Below are 16039 nucleotides of genomic sequence, written 5' to 3' on the forward strand. Positions count from 1 at the left end.
AGAAACTCAGATACACACGCCCCTCTCACACACACACACACACACACACACACACACACACAGAAACTCAGATACACACGCCCCTCTCACACACACACACACATACACACACAGAAACTCAGATACACACGCCCCTCACACACACACACACACAGAAACTCAGATACACACACACACAGAAACTCAGATACACACGCCCCTCACACACACACACACACACACACACACACAGAAACTCAGATACACACACACACAGAAACTCAGATACACACACACACACAGAAACTCAGATACACACGCCCCTCACACACACACACACACACACAGAAACTCAGATACACACACACACACAGAAACTCAGATACACACGCCCCTCACACACACACACACACACACAGAAACTCAGATACACACACACACAGAAACTCAGATACACACGCCCCTCACACACACACACACACACACACACAGAAACTCAGATACACACACAGAAACTCAGATACACACGCCCCTCACACACACACACACACACACACACACACAGAAACTCAGATGCACACGCCCCTCTCACACACACACACACACACACACACACACACACACACACACAGAAACTCAGATACACACGCCCCTCCGGGGAAAGCCTCGCTCTGCTGTCTTGAGCTGTGATGGGCGGCCGATGCTGATAGGTGGCCTGGAGTCGTTTGGTTTCTCTGGAGTCCTTCTGCTTTCTTTCCTCAGGTCTGGATCACCAATGGAGGATTGGCCAACGTCTTTACTGTGTTTGCAAAAACGGAGGTTGTTGATTCCGATGGCTCAGTGAAGGATAAGATCACAGCCTTCATAGTAGAGAGAGACTTCGGTGGCGTCACCAATGGGAAACCCGAGGATAAGATGGGCATTCGAGGCTCCAACAGTGAGTGGTGCTGTGCGTGTGTGTGAGAGATGGAAGTGTGTGGTCCATGCATGTGTGTGCGCGCGTGTATGAGAGATGGAAGTGTGTGGTCCATGCATGTGTGTGCGCGCGTGTATGAGAGATGAGGTGTGTGGTCCATGCATGTGTGTGTGCGTGTGTGCGAGAGATGAAGTGTGTGGTGCATGCATGTGTGCGCGCGTGTATGAGAGATGAAGTGTGTGGTCCATGCATGTGTGTGTGCGTGTGTGCGAGAGATGAAGTGTGTGGTGCATGCATGTGTGCGCGCGTGTATGAGAGATGAAGTGTGTGGTCCATGCATGTGTGTGTGTGCACATGTATGAGAGATGAAGTGTGTGGTCCATGCGTGTGTGTGAGAGAGGAAGTCTGTGGTCTATGCATGTGTGTGTGTATGCATGTGTGCGAGAGAGGAAGTGTGTGGTGCATGCATGTGTGTGCGCGTGTGTGTGAGAGAGGAAGTGTGTGGTCCATGCATGTGTGTGTGCGCGTGTATGAGAGATGAAGTGTGTGGTCCACGCCATGTGTGCGTGCACGCGTGTATGAGAGATGAAGTGTGTGGTGCATGCATGTGTGTGCGCGCGTGTATGAGAGATGAAGTGTGTGGTCCACGCATGTGTGCGTGCACGCGTGTATGAGAGATGAAGTGTGTGGTGCATGCATGTGTGTGCGCGTGTATGAGAGATGAAGTGTGTGGTGCATGCATGTGTGTGTGTGCGCGCGTGTATGAGAGATGAAGTGTGTGGTCCACGCATGTGTGCGTGCACGCGTGTATGAGAGATGAAGTGTGTGGTGCATGCATGTGTGTGCGCGTGTATGAGAGATGAAGTGTGTGGTCCATGCATGTGTGTGTGTGCGCACGTGTATGAGAGATGAAGTGTGTGGTCCATGCATGTGTGTGTGTGCGTGTGTGCGAGAGATGAAGTGTGTGATCCATGCATGTGTGCGCGCGTGTATGAGAGATGAAGTGTGTGGTCCATGCATGTGTGTGCGCACACGTGTATGAGAGATGAAGTGTGTGGTCCATGCATGTGTGTGTGCACACGTGTATGAGAGATGAAGTGTGTGGTCCATGCATGTGTGTGCGCGCGTGTATGAGAGATGAAGTGTGTGGTCCATGCATGTGTGTGTGCGTGTGTGCGAGAGATGAAGTGTGTGGTGCATGCATGTGTGCGCGCGTGTATGAGAGATGAAGTGTGTGGTCCATGCATGTGTAGGTGTGCGCGCGTGTGCGAGAGATGAAGTGTGGTTCATGCGTGTGTGTGTGTGTGTATGTGTGCGAGAGAGGAAGTGTGTGGTCCATGCATGTGTGTGTGCACATGTGAGAGAAAGTATGTGTGTGAGCTACTAAAATGTGTGTGCGACAGGAAATGTGCGTGCGTTTATGCGTGTGTATGTGAGAGAAACTGTGTGAGAGAGATTGGGGCGGTGAGACTTCCAGGTGAGGTTCTTGCTGCCCGGCGGGACGCGCAGCCTCAGGGGAGGCCGGGCCGGAGGGCTCCTGGTCACGGGGCTCAGTCCCACAGACCCCCATCTTCCCCCGGGCCCCCTCCTCCTTCGCTCCCCGCTCCCCACCCAAGCCCGCCTGCAGCCCAGTGCACTCTTGGTTCACTTGAGACCAGCGTCCTGTACATGGCCCTTGGCCTGGCCAGAGCCACATGGCCCTCACAGGCCCCTCAGGCCGAGGGGCTCAGCCTCTCAGCTCAGACCACGGAGGGTCTGAACGAGCGAGGGAGCCGCGTGGCCCGCGTGCGGGTCGGGGGCCGAGTGCCCGGGGCCCCTCCACTGAGGTCCTGGCCGGCGTGTGTTCCAGCCTGCGAGGTCCACTTCGAGAACACCAGGGTGCCCGTGGAGAACGTCCTCGGAGAAGTCGGAGGCGGCTTTAAGGTGCGTTGCCCACCGTTCCGGACTGCTTCCTGCTGCCCGGGCAGGGAGGCTCACGCTCAGGGCCTGTGGAGCGGAGAGGACCGGGCTCTGGGTGATCCCCCACCCGGCTGGAGGCCGTGTCTGCCTGGAGCAGGCCTGGTTCCTGCCTGCAGTTCTGGGAGGGCAGCCCATGGAGCAGGGAGCACAGCGCGGGGTCCCGAGTGCCCGCCCTGACCTTGTTTCTTGGAGTTAGTGTATCGTTTTTCATGGACAGGTAACTCATGGGGCAGGATTCACCACCTCCCGTACACGCCGTGGTGGTTTCAGGACCGGCCCTGGGCTCAGCGCCCGCGCCGTGTCTGATGTCAGACACGTCACCCTGGAGCGCAGCGCCACGCCTCCCCTGCCCCGCCAGCCCCCGGCCGTCACTGTTGGGGCGTCTGCGTCTGTGGGCCTGCCTGCTGGGGTGTTCCATTGCGACGCGATCCGTGTAGGGCTGCTCTCACACTCTGTAGCCAAGTCGCAGAGGTGTCGGGTGAACGGACTACCTCATGTTCAGTTGTCATTAGCTGAGGGATGCTTGGGTTGGTTCGTTTTCAGGCCGTTTGAATCATGCTACTGTGAATGCTCACGTGCGTGTTTGTGTGGGAACACTGCTTGTCGTCCTGCTGGGGCACGGCTGGGGGACGCAGGGTCGCACGCTGAGCGCTCTGAGGGCCCACCAGACTCTTCCACGGTAGCTGCCCTGTTGCACATTTCCACCAGCAATGCGTGGATCCGAGGGGTCCAGCTTTTCCACGTCTTGCGAGCTTGTACACTCATCCTGTTTTAAATTTTCAATCTGGCCTGGGGTAAGTGTCTTCACCCTGGGGGAAGCTGCCCCCACCTGGGCTGTGCATAGGAGTCAAAGCAGGACTTCCCTGGCCTTACAGACGGTAAGAGACCCAACTGAGGGCACCAGCCAGGCCCCCGCCGCCCGGGGAGCGGAGCAGAGTGTGGGAGGGGTAGGCGCAGGGGGCATCCTCTGCGGCTGTCCCCCAGGGAGGGGCCCCGGGCTCCCCGAAGGCCAGCCCCGGAGATGCAGTCCAGTGTTGACCTTCCTGAGTTTGCAGAGCTGAAATGTTTGTGCGCATGTAAGAGATGACAGTGGCGTTTCTCGCTCGCCAGCGAGCCCATGTGGTCTCCACACGCTGGGCAGTGAGGTTTTCTGAAGTGGAGAGCTGCAGTGTCGCCCCTGTGCTGAGATCAGTCACCCAGTCCCCAGGATCGAGCAGTTAGCGTTTCTCACCCTCCCTACTGGGCCCCACACTGTGTGATGTGGGTCCTTGCACACGCCTTGCACACATGTCCCACTATCTCCTGAGTTTGATGCCGAGTTTCCAGGTCAGAGGGCCTGAACATTTTAAGTTCTTGGTCTGTGTTGCCACGTTGCCTGCTGGAGAATTGAGCTGTACATGAGGTCTTTGCCCAGTCCTTCTCAGCGCAGCATTTAACAAATTTCTTTTCCACTGTGTTAGGTGAAAAGTGATGGTTTTAACACACAGAAGGAAATACATTTCTAAAGCCCTGCTTTGTGATGACTGGGCTTGTCCACCAGTCAGCCTCAACACTGCAAAGCACGAAACGCTGGGGGTGATTCCAGAGATGGAGGGTGGGATGGCCACAGGCCCGGGGAGCAGAGGCCAGCGTGCGGTCAAGGAGGATGTTCTTGGGGGGCAGAGGTGGCTGGCCGGTGCGGTGGGGTGCCGCAGGGACGGCGTGTCTGGGATCCGGAGCAGAGCTGTAGGTGAGCCGGCTCCGCGGTGGGAAGGTGAAGAGGCGGCAGGATCCGGGTCGGGAGGGAGGGACGCCTGGGCCCAGGAGCCCCTTCAGCTTGGGCAAGCCTGCCAAGCTTCCATCATCCCCCAGGAGGCGAGGCCTGGCATCCAGCCTTCCCTTCCTGTTGTCGTAAGTGAAGTTCAGGATAAACTGTGAAGGGGCCGTGAGGGGACCTTGTTCATGTCTGTGAGCTGGCCTCCCGAGAGCCCAGTGGGAAGATTCCAGGACCCCAGGTGGGGAGTCGCTTCCCCTCGTAGTCCCGCGTCCCGAGACACAGGAGGTCTGACGTCGGGGCTCGGGGGCCCAGGGCCTGCGTGTCACTCTGCACTGGGGCTTACCGAGCTGCCCGCCCCGTGCCAGCTGCCGTGGACTCACCTGCCAGGACCCAGTCTGTTGCCCAGTGACTGGAGCAGATGCTTCCAGTCTCCCCAGCCGCACAGGATGTGTGCTGAGAGTCCCCACTCAGCTTATTGAGGAGCTCATCACACATTCACACTCAGGCATGTTTGCTTAATCCGAGTCACCTAGGTGAGCAGTGTGCACTGCTGCCCCCAGACACAGCCCCGCCTCCAGGCCTCCGCCCGGGGCGCAGGGGCTTGAGCGAGGCGGGCAGGCCCCAGGCCCTCTCGGTCTTCGAGCCCCCTCCTCCCCACCTCCCGCCCCCCGCTGGACTGTGCTGCCCGGGGGCTGCGGTGTCCATGCCCCTTGGGGTCTGCAGGGGGCGCCTCCCCGGACCCGGCGCCTGGCGCTTGGGTAGCAGTGTGTCCGCTCGCCGCCGCTGTAGGTCATGAGTTGGGGTCGGAAGAGGACAGAGGTCACCATGGGAACTGGCGGCGGGGAGCACATCTGTGGCAGAAGGGCGGGCCCCGTGCCCGCCAGGCAGGGGCTGGCACCGCCAGGGGCTCTTCACCCCTTAAAGCGGCCCTGACGCTGAGGCGCTTGAGGCAGACGCCCAGCTAGTCTCAGCCCCAGCTCCCTTGCCCCAAGGCACAGAGGGCGTCCCCTTCCTTTCTGGGCTGACTGTAGGGATGTCTGTGAGCATCACAGTGACCACAGGCTGGTCTTGAGGGGTGGAGACTGCTCCCCAGCCCAGGGCGCTTAACTCCTCCGAGCACCCCTGTGGTCTTCAAGAAAGCCTCTGGCCAAAGTGGACGAGCGCTATTGCGCTCTGTGCCCCCAGGGCCCTCGGGCTTCCCCAGCCAGACCCTCGGGATGACCCGCGCTGAGCCCCCTCTCCCTGCAGGTGGCCATGAACATCCTCAACAGCGGGCGCTTCAGCATGGGCAGCACAGTGGCCGGGATGCTCAAGAAGCTGATCGGTAGGTGAGTGGGGGCAGCCTGGCCCCTGCCACCCTAGCCCGGGGCTCCCCGTGCCCCTGGGCAGCAGGGCGGGCCGGTGCTGAGCCGGCCCCTGACAGACGGTCCCGTTCAAGCCTGGGATCCGGGCTTGATCTGGAGGGAAGGGTGCACGGAGGCGGCCCTGCGGGGCCAGGGTTCACATCCTGGCATGCACAAGGTGGGGAGGGGCACGTTCTGGGGGAGGTGAGGGCTGCTGAGCAAATGTGCGAATGTGAGCCAGACACCTGCAGGCCTGGTGATGGTGCTCCACGGGTGTCTCACGGTGGGGTGGTGCTCCACGGGTGTCTCACGGTGGGGGGCTGCTCCGCAGGTGTCTCATGGCAGTGCTCCACAGGTGTCTCCATGGGTGTCTCGCAGCGGGGGGCAATGAGGTCAGGTTGGGAACCCTGGTCTCCCAGCCGCTGGATGGTTCCTTTCTTCTAGTAGGGTACCTGAAACCCAGAGCTCCCTCCCTTTGCCAGTGAAGTTAGAACAGCCTGCTAGGGTCTGGGAGCATGAAACATCACTGCTGGCTTTGCTTTGCCGGAGGGATGTGGCTGAGGCGCAGGCATGCCGGGGGCCGCTCGCCACGGGGCACTCGGGGGGTGCCTTGGAGTTCAGGGTGGGGTCCGTTTACAGAAGAGGAGACCCAGGCTCACAGGGGGCAGCGATTTGCCCGAGGCCTTGCCCCCGTCAGCCTGCACGCTCGGGGCCCATCTCCCTGAGCTGAGCTGCCGCCACGGCCCTGGGTCCATCTGGACTCTGTTGCCTTGTCTGGAAAGCTTCTCAGGGCGAGAGCTTTGCTCTCGTGCTCAGAGGACATGGAGGCCCTGGGATCCTGGGCGTGTGGGAGACCATCTTGGGAGTGAGTGGTGTCTGGGGAGCAGTGGGACGGGGAGGCTGTGGGCGCTCGGTGCCTTCAAGGCTGACCTGGGACCCCGAAGCACGCATGGGCCACGGGCCGCCCCCGCAGGTGTGAGCCCCTCTGTGGCGCCCCAGCCTGGCGGCCCTGAGGTCAAGTGTTGATGAGGGCAGGGAGGCCACGTCCCCGCATGTCTGATCCAGGCCCCTGCGCCCCTCTATCCCCCACCCCGGACACCACTCAGAGGGGACAGGCACCCCTCCCTGGAGACGCTGGAAGGCAGGGCTATGATGTCCAGACTGTTTGGTCTCAGGGGACCTGCCTCTCGTGGGTCCCGTCTGAGTGTGTGTGGGTGATGACTTAGGAAAGCATTTCAGGACCGCGAAAATTGTTTTTTCTTTGCTCTTGCTCAGAAATGACCGCCGAGTACGCCTGCACGAGGAGACAGTTCAGCAGGAGCCTCAGTGAGTTCGGCCTGATTCAGGTGCGGAGGCCGGGGCTGGGTGGGCAGGGTCCTTCCGGCGGGGGTCTGGGGCGAAGGCAGGCTTGGCCCTGGGCGCGCTCTGTGGCTTGGCGGGCCTGGGTCTCTGCGCAGCAGGTCTGTCTTGACTGTTCTTCTGAACACTCCAGGAGAAGTTTGCCCTGATGGCGCAGAAGGCCTACGTGATGGAAAGCATGGCCTACCTCACGGCAGCGATGCTGGACGCGCCTGGCTTCCCCGACTGCTCCATCGAGGCCGCCATGGTGAAGGTAACCCGCGCACAGCGCCCCTGCCGGCCTCCTGTCAACCAGCGGCTGCCTGGGCACTGACGCGGTGCCCCCGCCAGCCACCCTGGGACCCCGCTGGGGGCAGGGTGGCAGAGGGACAGAGCCCCGCTGGGCTCCTGCTGGGCTATTTGCCAGGTTGTCACCAGCTGACCACTGATCACGTGAAAGGAGGAAAGTATAACTCCACATCCCCCGGAAAGAGCAGTGGGGCTGCCTTGCGAAGGCCTGCCTTCTAGCTTGTGGCCTTCCTGTGTTTCGGTATCAGAATTGCCTTTCATGAGTGTTTGGCCCGGCAAACACCAGCATTTCCTGTCTTTTGTCTTGGGCGGCAGGAGAAGTCAGTTTAGGGCCACCCGTGAGACGACAGGAAGCGCCCCTCCCCGGGTCGGGTGGTCCCGTCCCGAAGCCCACTCTCTGTCTAGGCCTCCCTGGCGGCCCCTGCCGGCAGCCCGTGCTGACCTCTGCCCGCGTCCACGGCAGGTGTTCAGTTCCGAGGGCGCCTGGACGTGCGTGAGCGAGGCGCTGCAGGTCCTCGGCGGCGCGGGCTACGTCAGGGACTACCCGCACGAGCGCCTCCTGCGCGACAGCCGCATCCTGCTCATCTTCGAGGTGAGCCGTCCTGCCCGCCAGCGCGAGCCCCTCCCACCTGCTTGCATGCCCCTCTGCAGGGGGCAGGGGCGTCCGCCTCCCCGGGTCCCCCCCGAGGGCGCGCCCAGGGAATCCGCTGTTGTGAGCTCACATGCTGGGTGGAGGGAGGAAGGGCCTGGGGCCCAGAAATGCCCGGTTGTCTGGGCCTGACCAGTGGAGGACAGCTGCAGAATACCAGTGCAGGGGGCAGAGGTGTGCCCCCCTGGAGGGCCCGGGGCCTCAGGGAGCCAGCAAACTCAGCCTGGGGGCGGAAGGGCCTTTGACCAGGCCGAGGGGCCGGCAGGGAGTGGCATGTGCCAGGCCTTGATGGAGCCTCACGCCAGCACAAGGTGGAGCAGAAGGACAGACGGAGCAGCAGACAGCTCTGGGCCCGGGGCCCGAGCAAGCGGGCGGCCAGTGAGTGCCAGCCAGAGGACCCCAGCTAGCATTCAGAGCACCCTGGAACTTACTATGAGGGTGGGGAACTCTGGAGCAGAGAATGGCTTGTTTGTGTTTGTGTTCCAAGATCCCCCAAGGGGTGGGTGGCAGGGGTGTGGGCCGAGGCCGTGGCGGGGGAAGGCAGGGTTTCAGGTTGCACGTGGGTGTGCGCTGGCAGGCCTGTGCACACACGCCAGGCTGGGCCCCCGGGCGGCTCCTCCACAGAGAGGAAGACCGTGCTGGCCACCAGTGGCCCGCGTCCTCGCCCGTGGTGGATGGACGGTGCGGCCAGCCAAGGCCACGGGCACTTTCCGTGTCACGGCGCGGCTGCCCAGGACCGCCCTCCCGAGGCCCTCCCCTGCCTGGACGTGTCGGTCCCCCATGGCCAGTGGGGTGCTCAGCAGGGGTGCAGGGCCCCCAGCGTGAAGCCCAGACTGCCCAGGACAGGCTCGGTCAGCCTGGGGGCCACCCTGCTCCCACCAGCTCTCGGAGGAGCCTCTCCAGGAGCCAGCCCGGCGGTGTGGCCTCAGTCCAGCCCCCGCCCCTCTGACCCACAGCACCATCACGCGCAACGGGCACAAGCCACCCCCAGTCTGCCTCCCAAGGTCCCACGACTCAGGGTGCTGGGGGCGGGGCCCCGTGGGTGTTGACACCCAATACGGGGGAGCAGCCAGCTACTTCCCAGGGGAGCCGGGCCTGGACCAGAGTGGCCACCGGCACTTGTGCCCTGGGTCCAGCATCCCTCACCACCTGGGGCAAGCTGCCTCTCCCTTAAAGAGACAGAGGCAGGGGCTTGGGGGAAGGCGTGCCTCCTGCAGGGTGGCCATGCGTGGGGCAGGACCCCCGGGGGGCTACAGTCATGGGATGGGGCCGGGCCCCCGGGGGTCAGTAGCCTGCCTGCCACAGCCCCGCTCCCAGCTGCTTCCCGAGGGTTAGCGGGCAGTAGCATGGCCTAGCTGGCCACGGGGGTGGCCTCTGACCTGGATAATGTCGGCCCCAGGGAACCAACGAGATCCTCCGCATGTACATCGCCCTGACAGGCCTACAGCACGCCGGCCGCATTCTGACTGCAAGGGTCAAGTAGGTGCCGCATCCACCTCTGCCCCCTTGGCCCCCCTGCCCAGCAGAGGGGGAGAGGCCTGTGCTGGAGCAGCTGGAGGAAGGGGCTGCCCCTTCCCAGGACGAGGGGTACAGCCTGGTGGGGCTCAGCTCACTCCTGGGCTATGGGGGTGAGGGGGACAGCTGCCTGGGGAAGCCACCAGGGTCCTGCCCCGAGGTCACCCTGCCGTCTGCCCCCGTGGCTTTTAGAACCAGGGCGACGAGGTAACTCTCAGACAGTCACCTTGGCACCTCCTGGCTGCCTCCCGACAGGAGGGGCAGGGCCCTGATGTAATCTGGAGCCGCCAGGGGCGCCCTCAAGCTGTGGGCAACAGGACCGGTCTCGGGGCCCCAGCTCACAGGGCCTGCGCTCTCTGCAGTGAGCTCAAACGGGGCAACGTGACCACCATCATGGAGACCGTGGGCCAGAGGCTTCGGGACTCCCTGGGCCGCACCGTGGACCTGGGTCTGACAGGGAAGCTTGGAGTTGTGCACCCCAGCCTTGCGGTGAGTGGGCCCAGTGGGAAGCCGGCCCCCGTCGGTATGGGGCACTGGGGAGGACCAGCGGTCCACGGGACCCCGGGTGGCCCTGTCCGCACCGTCGCGGTGGCGGGAGGGCCTGGGCACCACAGCGGGCGGGGCTGAGCTGAGCCCTCCCCTGGCCCGGCAGGACAGCGCCCACAAGCTCGAGGAAAACGTGTACTACTTTGGCCGCTCTGTGGAGACCCTGCTGCTTCGCTTTGGCAAGGTACCTGGGGCGGGGACACTGGCAGGCTAGCATCTGTGAGCCGACACTCCAGCGAGTGTCCGCCTTGGGCCCAGGCCTGGAAGGCAGTCCTGGTCACCCTGGAGCACTGGGGTGTGGAGCGGAGCTGGCCGTGGCTGCTTGCCCCGTGGGCCACTCGGCTCGCCAGAGGCGGGGGTAGAGGAGCCCTGCCAGGGGCAGCTCCCAGGTGGTGAGGGGCCCCGAGGCCAGGAGGGGCAGCCCCACGTGGCCCTGGGTTTTGAGAGCTGATCCGTGTCTGCTGTAGCTGAAGTGATGGAGCTCCGGCCTCTGGCCTCAGCCAGCCTCAGGGACGTGTCTCCGCCCACGTTTGGATGGAGCTAAGGGAAGGCCCCGCTCCTCGGGGTGCAGAGTGAGGCACAGAGTGGGCCCCGGTGAGGACTGTGGGGCAGGGGTCCCAGGGGCCACGTCTCCCGCCACCCTGTGTTCCCAGACCATCGTGGAGGAGCAGCTGGTCTTGAAGCGAGTGGCCAACGTGCTCATCAACCTGTACGGGATGGCGGCCGTGCTGTCTCGGGCCAGCCGCTCCATCCGCCTGGGGCTGCGGGACCACGACCACGAGGTAAGCCCTGCCGGGCCACAACACTGCTGCGGCTTCATCTCACTGCGCTTTACTGAGGCTGGCGGGGCGGGGTGGGTGCAGGCCCGGGTCCCGGCGGGGTGAGCGTGTGGTGCCCTCCGGGTGACCTGGAGCCGCGGGAGGTTGGCGAGGTTGGTGGTGTTGCCGAGTTGCAGCCTTGGCAGGGCCCGGCGCGCTCAGCCCCAGCGGGCGGACTGTGCTGCCCAGGACGCAAGGCTGCCTTTCGCCTTCCTGCTGGAGAGAAGAGGACGTGACGGTCGGGGCCCTGGGCCCAGGCGTCCTCACCGCTGTGTGTGTGCTCGTCTGGACGTGCTCTGGCCACGGCTTTGGGGTGGGGGCACCCTCGTGCCAAGGAGGTGTTGAGTCACCCCCCCAGGACAGGGCTCTTTAGAACCTAAAGCCACGGCTTCTCAGCCCGGCTGCCTGACCTGCAAGGTGCCCGCCTGGGCGGACAGACAGGTCGGGCTCCAGGGAGGGCTGTGCAAGGCCCAGACTGCAGGGCTCCCGGCAGTCATCCTCGGGGATGTTGGTTCTGGCAGGTTCTGTTGGCCAACATCTTCTGCTCAGAAGCTTACCACCAGAATCTCTTCACCCTGTCTCAGCTGGACAAGCGTGAGTGGGTGCTGGGCTTGGGGGGCGGGGGGACCCTCACCTGCTGAGCAGCGGATGGAGCGGCACCTGCCCCAGCCGCCGTGGGCGCCGAGCTCACCGGGCACCGTGGGGAGACGTCTGAACCCCCGGGGCTCCCGCCCTCCTTTCTCCCTGAGCCCCGAGGCGCCTCCCCGCGCGGCGCTGGGGCCTTCAGGGCTCCTCCACAGGGCGAGCTGACCTTGGAGAAGATGCTCCAGCAGTGCTTCTGCTGCCACAACACTCTCCTGTTTCCCTAGATTCTCCAGAAAACCTGGATGAACTGGTCAAGAAGGTGTCCCAGCAGATCCTCGAGAAGCGGGCCTACATCTGCACCCACCCTCTAGACCGGACGTCCTGAAGAGGGCCCGTGTCCCCACGGCCGCCCTGGACATGCCCACAGCAGCCCGAAGGTGGCGAACTTGGTTTATTACAAATTGACCATTTCTCCTCTTCACCCGACGGGCCTTTTCTGGGCCCCCGACCTGTGGGCCCCGCTGCAGTCTCGGCCTGAGTGTACACGGGGTGAGCACGGAGCTGCTGAGATGCGCCGGCTCGGGGACGGCGCCTGGAGGAGGCCGGGGGCACAGGGCCCGGTGTTCTCCAAGAAACAGCTCGAAAACTGCATGCGTGTCGTTGGTTTTAATTTGGAAGGAAAGGCGCTTAAAATGTGCCAGAAGTGTTCAGCACAGTCTGTTTGCCCTTCGAGTGTCGGCAGTCTAGACACGCGTCTCCTCTGAGCCAGCCTTGAGTGAACAGAGCTTGACCCTCAGGCCTGCTGTCTGGGGCCGGCTTCCGGGCCCTTGGTCCTCGGCGTGAGGGCTGTGCGCCTCGGCGCTGGGCTGCTGGGCTGACGCTGCAGGGGCAGCAGGGCTGAACCGGGGCTCCCCGGCCTCCCCTCGAGCACAGCGGCGTCCCGCCCGGCTCGAGCGGGCCCATGTCCGGGCCCTGTCTGCTCCTCACTGACATCCTTGTTCCGCGGGCTCACCTGGCGGGCTTCAGGCCCTGGTCTGGCTCCTGGGTGGTTTGTCCAGAAAGCTCACCCTCCACGTTGCCGTGAGACGCCCAGGCTCTCCTGCTCCCCTGAGGAGTCACCGCCCGCGGGGGCCCCCAGGACCGTGACAGCCTTTCTCCCAAAGGTCCGACTTGGGGCTTCGTGGGGAAGTCGTTTCTAAAACTATGAGTGATTCGCGGGCGAGGAGGTGCTCTGCCCAGGATGGAGAGCTTGTGTCTCCCGTGTGGAGCCGTTGGGAGTGGCCCGGCTGCACGGGAGCCTGCCCAGGGCCCACTCCGTCTGTGCGGGGCTGTTCTCACCGCGTGGAGGTGAGGGGAGCACGCGCCTGCCCGTGCTCCCGGGGGACCTCATCCCAGAGGGGACGGGGAGCCGAGCCAGGCCTTCCCGGGCTGGGCCACCCACGTGACCCTGGGCCAGGGACCCCCGACAGGGAGCAGGGGTCTTCCGCAGCCCAGAGCCTGGGAGGTGCCGGCCCCCACGGCGCTTCAGCTGACGCTCCTGGTGCAGGCTCCGTCGCCAGCTGCCCGTGGGAGCGCAGGAACAGGGGAGATCCGAGTGGCCCTGACCCAGCCTCTTGGGCAGGGCGTCTGGCAAACCTGAACTAAGGTTCTGGCTCTCTCTCAGCCTATAAACGTTTGTGGTCCCTTCTCATATCCAAGGGGTTGACGAGGACGGAGGGGTCGTCATGGCCCTTCCCCGTGCAGGGACAAGTGGGGTCCCGAGGAGCCTCCGAGGCGGCCGTGGACATCACGGTGCCGAGCGTGAGGGGCCTTGGGCCTGCCTCCCAGCCTCGCCCTCTCACGGCTGAGAGGGAAGGCGCAGAGTGGAGCGGGGTGTACCGCCCAGAGCCCAGGCCCCGCTCTCACCTGCCCCGGGCTTGGGTGCGGGCGGAAGCTCCAGGAACGCCGGCGGCCGCGTGTACAGGTCGAAGTCCTGGCGGCGCCGGTCCCAGCGCCACCTCTCCCGCTGCAGCACCGGCCCCAGCAGGTTGGCGAACAGGGCCTTCTCCCTCCACTCCTGCGCCGGGCAGCAGGTCAGGGGAGGCCCTGCGGACCCCCGCCCCAGCCCCACTCTTGGCACCCACCTCCGTGGCAGCGCTGATGGGCGGCAGCCCCAGGGGCCGGGTCGTGCCCATGCTGTGGAGACCCGCCGTCTGGAAGCCGATGGGCGTGCGCCAGGCCTGGCGGGACTCCCTGCGGGCCCTCCTCTCCTCCTCCTCCGGGTCCAGGGGCCCCACCATGGCTGACAGGTACTTCTGCGAGTACGTGAACCTGCTGCCCGGCTCCTGTGAACGAGCGCAGACGGGTGGGCGCTGTGCCTGGGAGCAGGCCAGGCGCCAGGGCCCTGTCCCCTGAGTGAGAGGCTGCTCCTGAAGTGGCCAGTGCTGGAGGGAAGCCTCGGCCCAGGCGGAGCAGGGAGCTGCGAGAGCCAGGGGCCTGTGGCCGTTCACAGCCAGGCACCGGGCCCCGCCTCCCGCTGTAGGTGGAGGGTCCACGTTTAGTGGGAACACAGCTGCTCCCCCTGCACCAAGATCCCCACTGACTGCCGGCCACGGGGTCTCCCGCCGCCCCGCCCTGCCCGCAGTGGGCACGCTGGGCTGCTCTGGGCCCCGCGCCGTCACTCACCTTGGCCATCTCCCGATACAGCTCCTTCTTGGCCAGCTCCACGGAGTTCAGGGTCTGGACACTGTAGTTATGCACGGTGTGCGCGCCTGGGGCTGAGACCCGCATCACCCTCGCCGCAGAGCTGGGAGGCTTCCTGCTGACCTGGGAGGCCGCCGAGATGTTTCTCTGGAGAAGGAGACACCGGTCATTCCCCACACAGGGCACCTCTACAGCCAGTGGGCGTCAGTGAGGTGACCTCTGGGAGGCGGTCACACCGCCAGGTTCCCACAAGCAGTCTGGAGCCCGCCCAAAGCAAGAGACGCGGCCCCGCCGTCCACACTGGAGATGAGAGGGCCGCAGCGGGAGCCGCAGGTTGGGCTCGAGGTCTAGTCTCCAGGGGCCTCGGCACATCTGTGAACCACACATGTGGGGGGGGGGGCCAGTGAGCACCTCACGTCCAGCGTCCGGCTGTGCTCACAGCGGGGGCCGGGTGACTGACCCGTCCGCACCGGGGAAAGGGCAAGCCCCCTGCTCAGCCTCGCCCCAGGGCCGGCGGGACCCGGGGTCCTGCCGGTGCTCCTGACCCAGGGTGGGAAGCGGACAGTTGCCTGGGGGGTGCAGACAGTGGCCGCGACTTTGTTTGGGGGCCTGGGGCTCTCTGCTGGCCTGGGGCTGACGGGAGCGGTGGAGTCCTGACTGCCAGCCGGAGTGAGCAGTGCGCGTCATGCGAAAGGCCATACGTGGAACCAGATGGCTCGAAGGGACAGGACAAGAAGGTAAGATCAGGATCACAGTCATTTAGCAACACCTGGTGAAGATGTGAGCGCTGTGAGGCAGAAATTGAGACCAAAGCAAAAACACTGTCTATGAAAGCCTCAGGGTCGAGAGGAGATGAGTGAATGAGATGTACTGCCGCGGCGACACAGTTTCAGAATGAACTGGGGAGCTGGGAGATCAACCGGACAAGCTCCCCGAGAGGCAGCCTCGGATAAGAGGGTGACCCTAAGGACCCAGAGTGTGGAAGGTGGAAACACGAGAAGCAGCCCCCAAGAAACAGGAAGGAGGGGCCGGGGAGCAGAGGAGAGGCTGCAGGAACAGTGTCGGGGATCCGGGGTTAGACACGAGAGGGGAAGGACGTGAGGGAGCGCACGAGGATGAGACAGCGTCCCGGGGTGACGCGTGCAGTCACACACAGGCTCCTACGCCACCCGGGATGAGAGACCGTCTCTGGCTTCCAGCCTGCTGCTGTTTGGCAATCCAGTCTCAAGATAAGCTTGTGTAAATGAAGGCTGAGAGCAGGCCGGGTGGGGAGTATCCAGGGTTTTTCCAAAAGAGAACGTTCATGACAGCCGCCTCAGGGCATTAGGTGTAACTGAGAACTGAGGCGCGCCCAGGAGCTGCGGCGGATTCCAGAAATACAGGTGGGTCCACAGAGCCACTCTGCTAGAAGCCAGGCCACCTCGGGAAACGCCCACAGTGCGGGTGATCCTCCTGACCCCAGTCCATCCTCGGGTGAACCGTCAAACTACGGGGACGGTCCAGCTCTGAGCACGGCGATGTGCTGACCGCACGGACGGGGCCAGCGGGTTCATCTCACGAAGGGAAGGAAGGGAGGCGGACTGGTGTCTGACCCTCTCCGGGAAAGGCTAGGTTTGTCTCCAAGGCCGGGGGCTCAGTGTACAG

General features: G+C 63.9%; 2 protein-coding genes across 3 annotated transcripts in view; one reads left to right on the forward strand and one right to left on the reverse strand.

The window, feature by feature from the left end:
* The window catches only part of ACAD9 (acyl-CoA dehydrogenase family member 9), a 46684-nt gene extending 34322 nt beyond the window's left edge, over positions 1-12362 (forward strand). Inside the window, exons 7-18 of the mRNA XM_061128984.1 lie at positions 742-916; positions 2745-2818; positions 5859-5934; positions 7229-7299; positions 7446-7565; positions 8064-8192; positions 9649-9728; positions 10127-10253; positions 10417-10494; positions 10964-11092; positions 11650-11722; positions 11998-12362. Coding sequence (XP_060984967.1) covers positions 742-916; positions 2745-2818; positions 5859-5934; positions 7229-7299; positions 7446-7565; positions 8064-8192; positions 9649-9728; positions 10127-10253; positions 10417-10494; positions 10964-11092; positions 11650-11722; positions 11998-12098 — 1233 coding nt within the window. The 3' untranslated portion in view covers positions 12099-12362. The remainder of the gene's footprint in view (positions 1-741; positions 917-2744; positions 2819-5858; positions 5935-7228; positions 7300-7445; positions 7566-8063; positions 8193-9648; positions 9729-10126; positions 10254-10416; positions 10495-10963; positions 11093-11649; positions 11723-11997) is intronic.
* Positions 11114-16039, reverse strand: part of CFAP92 (cilia and flagella associated protein 92 (putative)) — a 33505-nt gene continuing 28579 nt past the window's right edge. The window contains exons 12-15 of one of the 2 annotated variants that reach the window (XM_061128980.1): positions 14378-14542; positions 13837-14037; positions 13619-13769; positions 11114-11341 (exon numbers count right to left, since the gene is read on the reverse strand). In XM_061128980.1, the coding sequence (XP_060984963.1) occupies positions 11142-11341; positions 13619-13769; positions 13837-14037; positions 14378-14542 (717 nt within the window). In that variant the 3' untranslated portion in view covers positions 11114-11141. The remainder of the gene's footprint in view (positions 11342-13618; positions 13770-13836; positions 14038-14377; positions 14543-16039) is intronic. The other variant, XM_061128982.1, reaches the window with a different exon arrangement.

The sequence above is a fragment of the Dama dama genome, chromosome 24 (genome assembly GCF_033118175.1).
Source record: "Dama dama isolate Ldn47 chromosome 24, ASM3311817v1, whole genome shotgun sequence".
Lineage (NCBI taxonomy): Eukaryota > Metazoa > Chordata > Mammalia > Artiodactyla > Cervidae > Dama > Dama dama.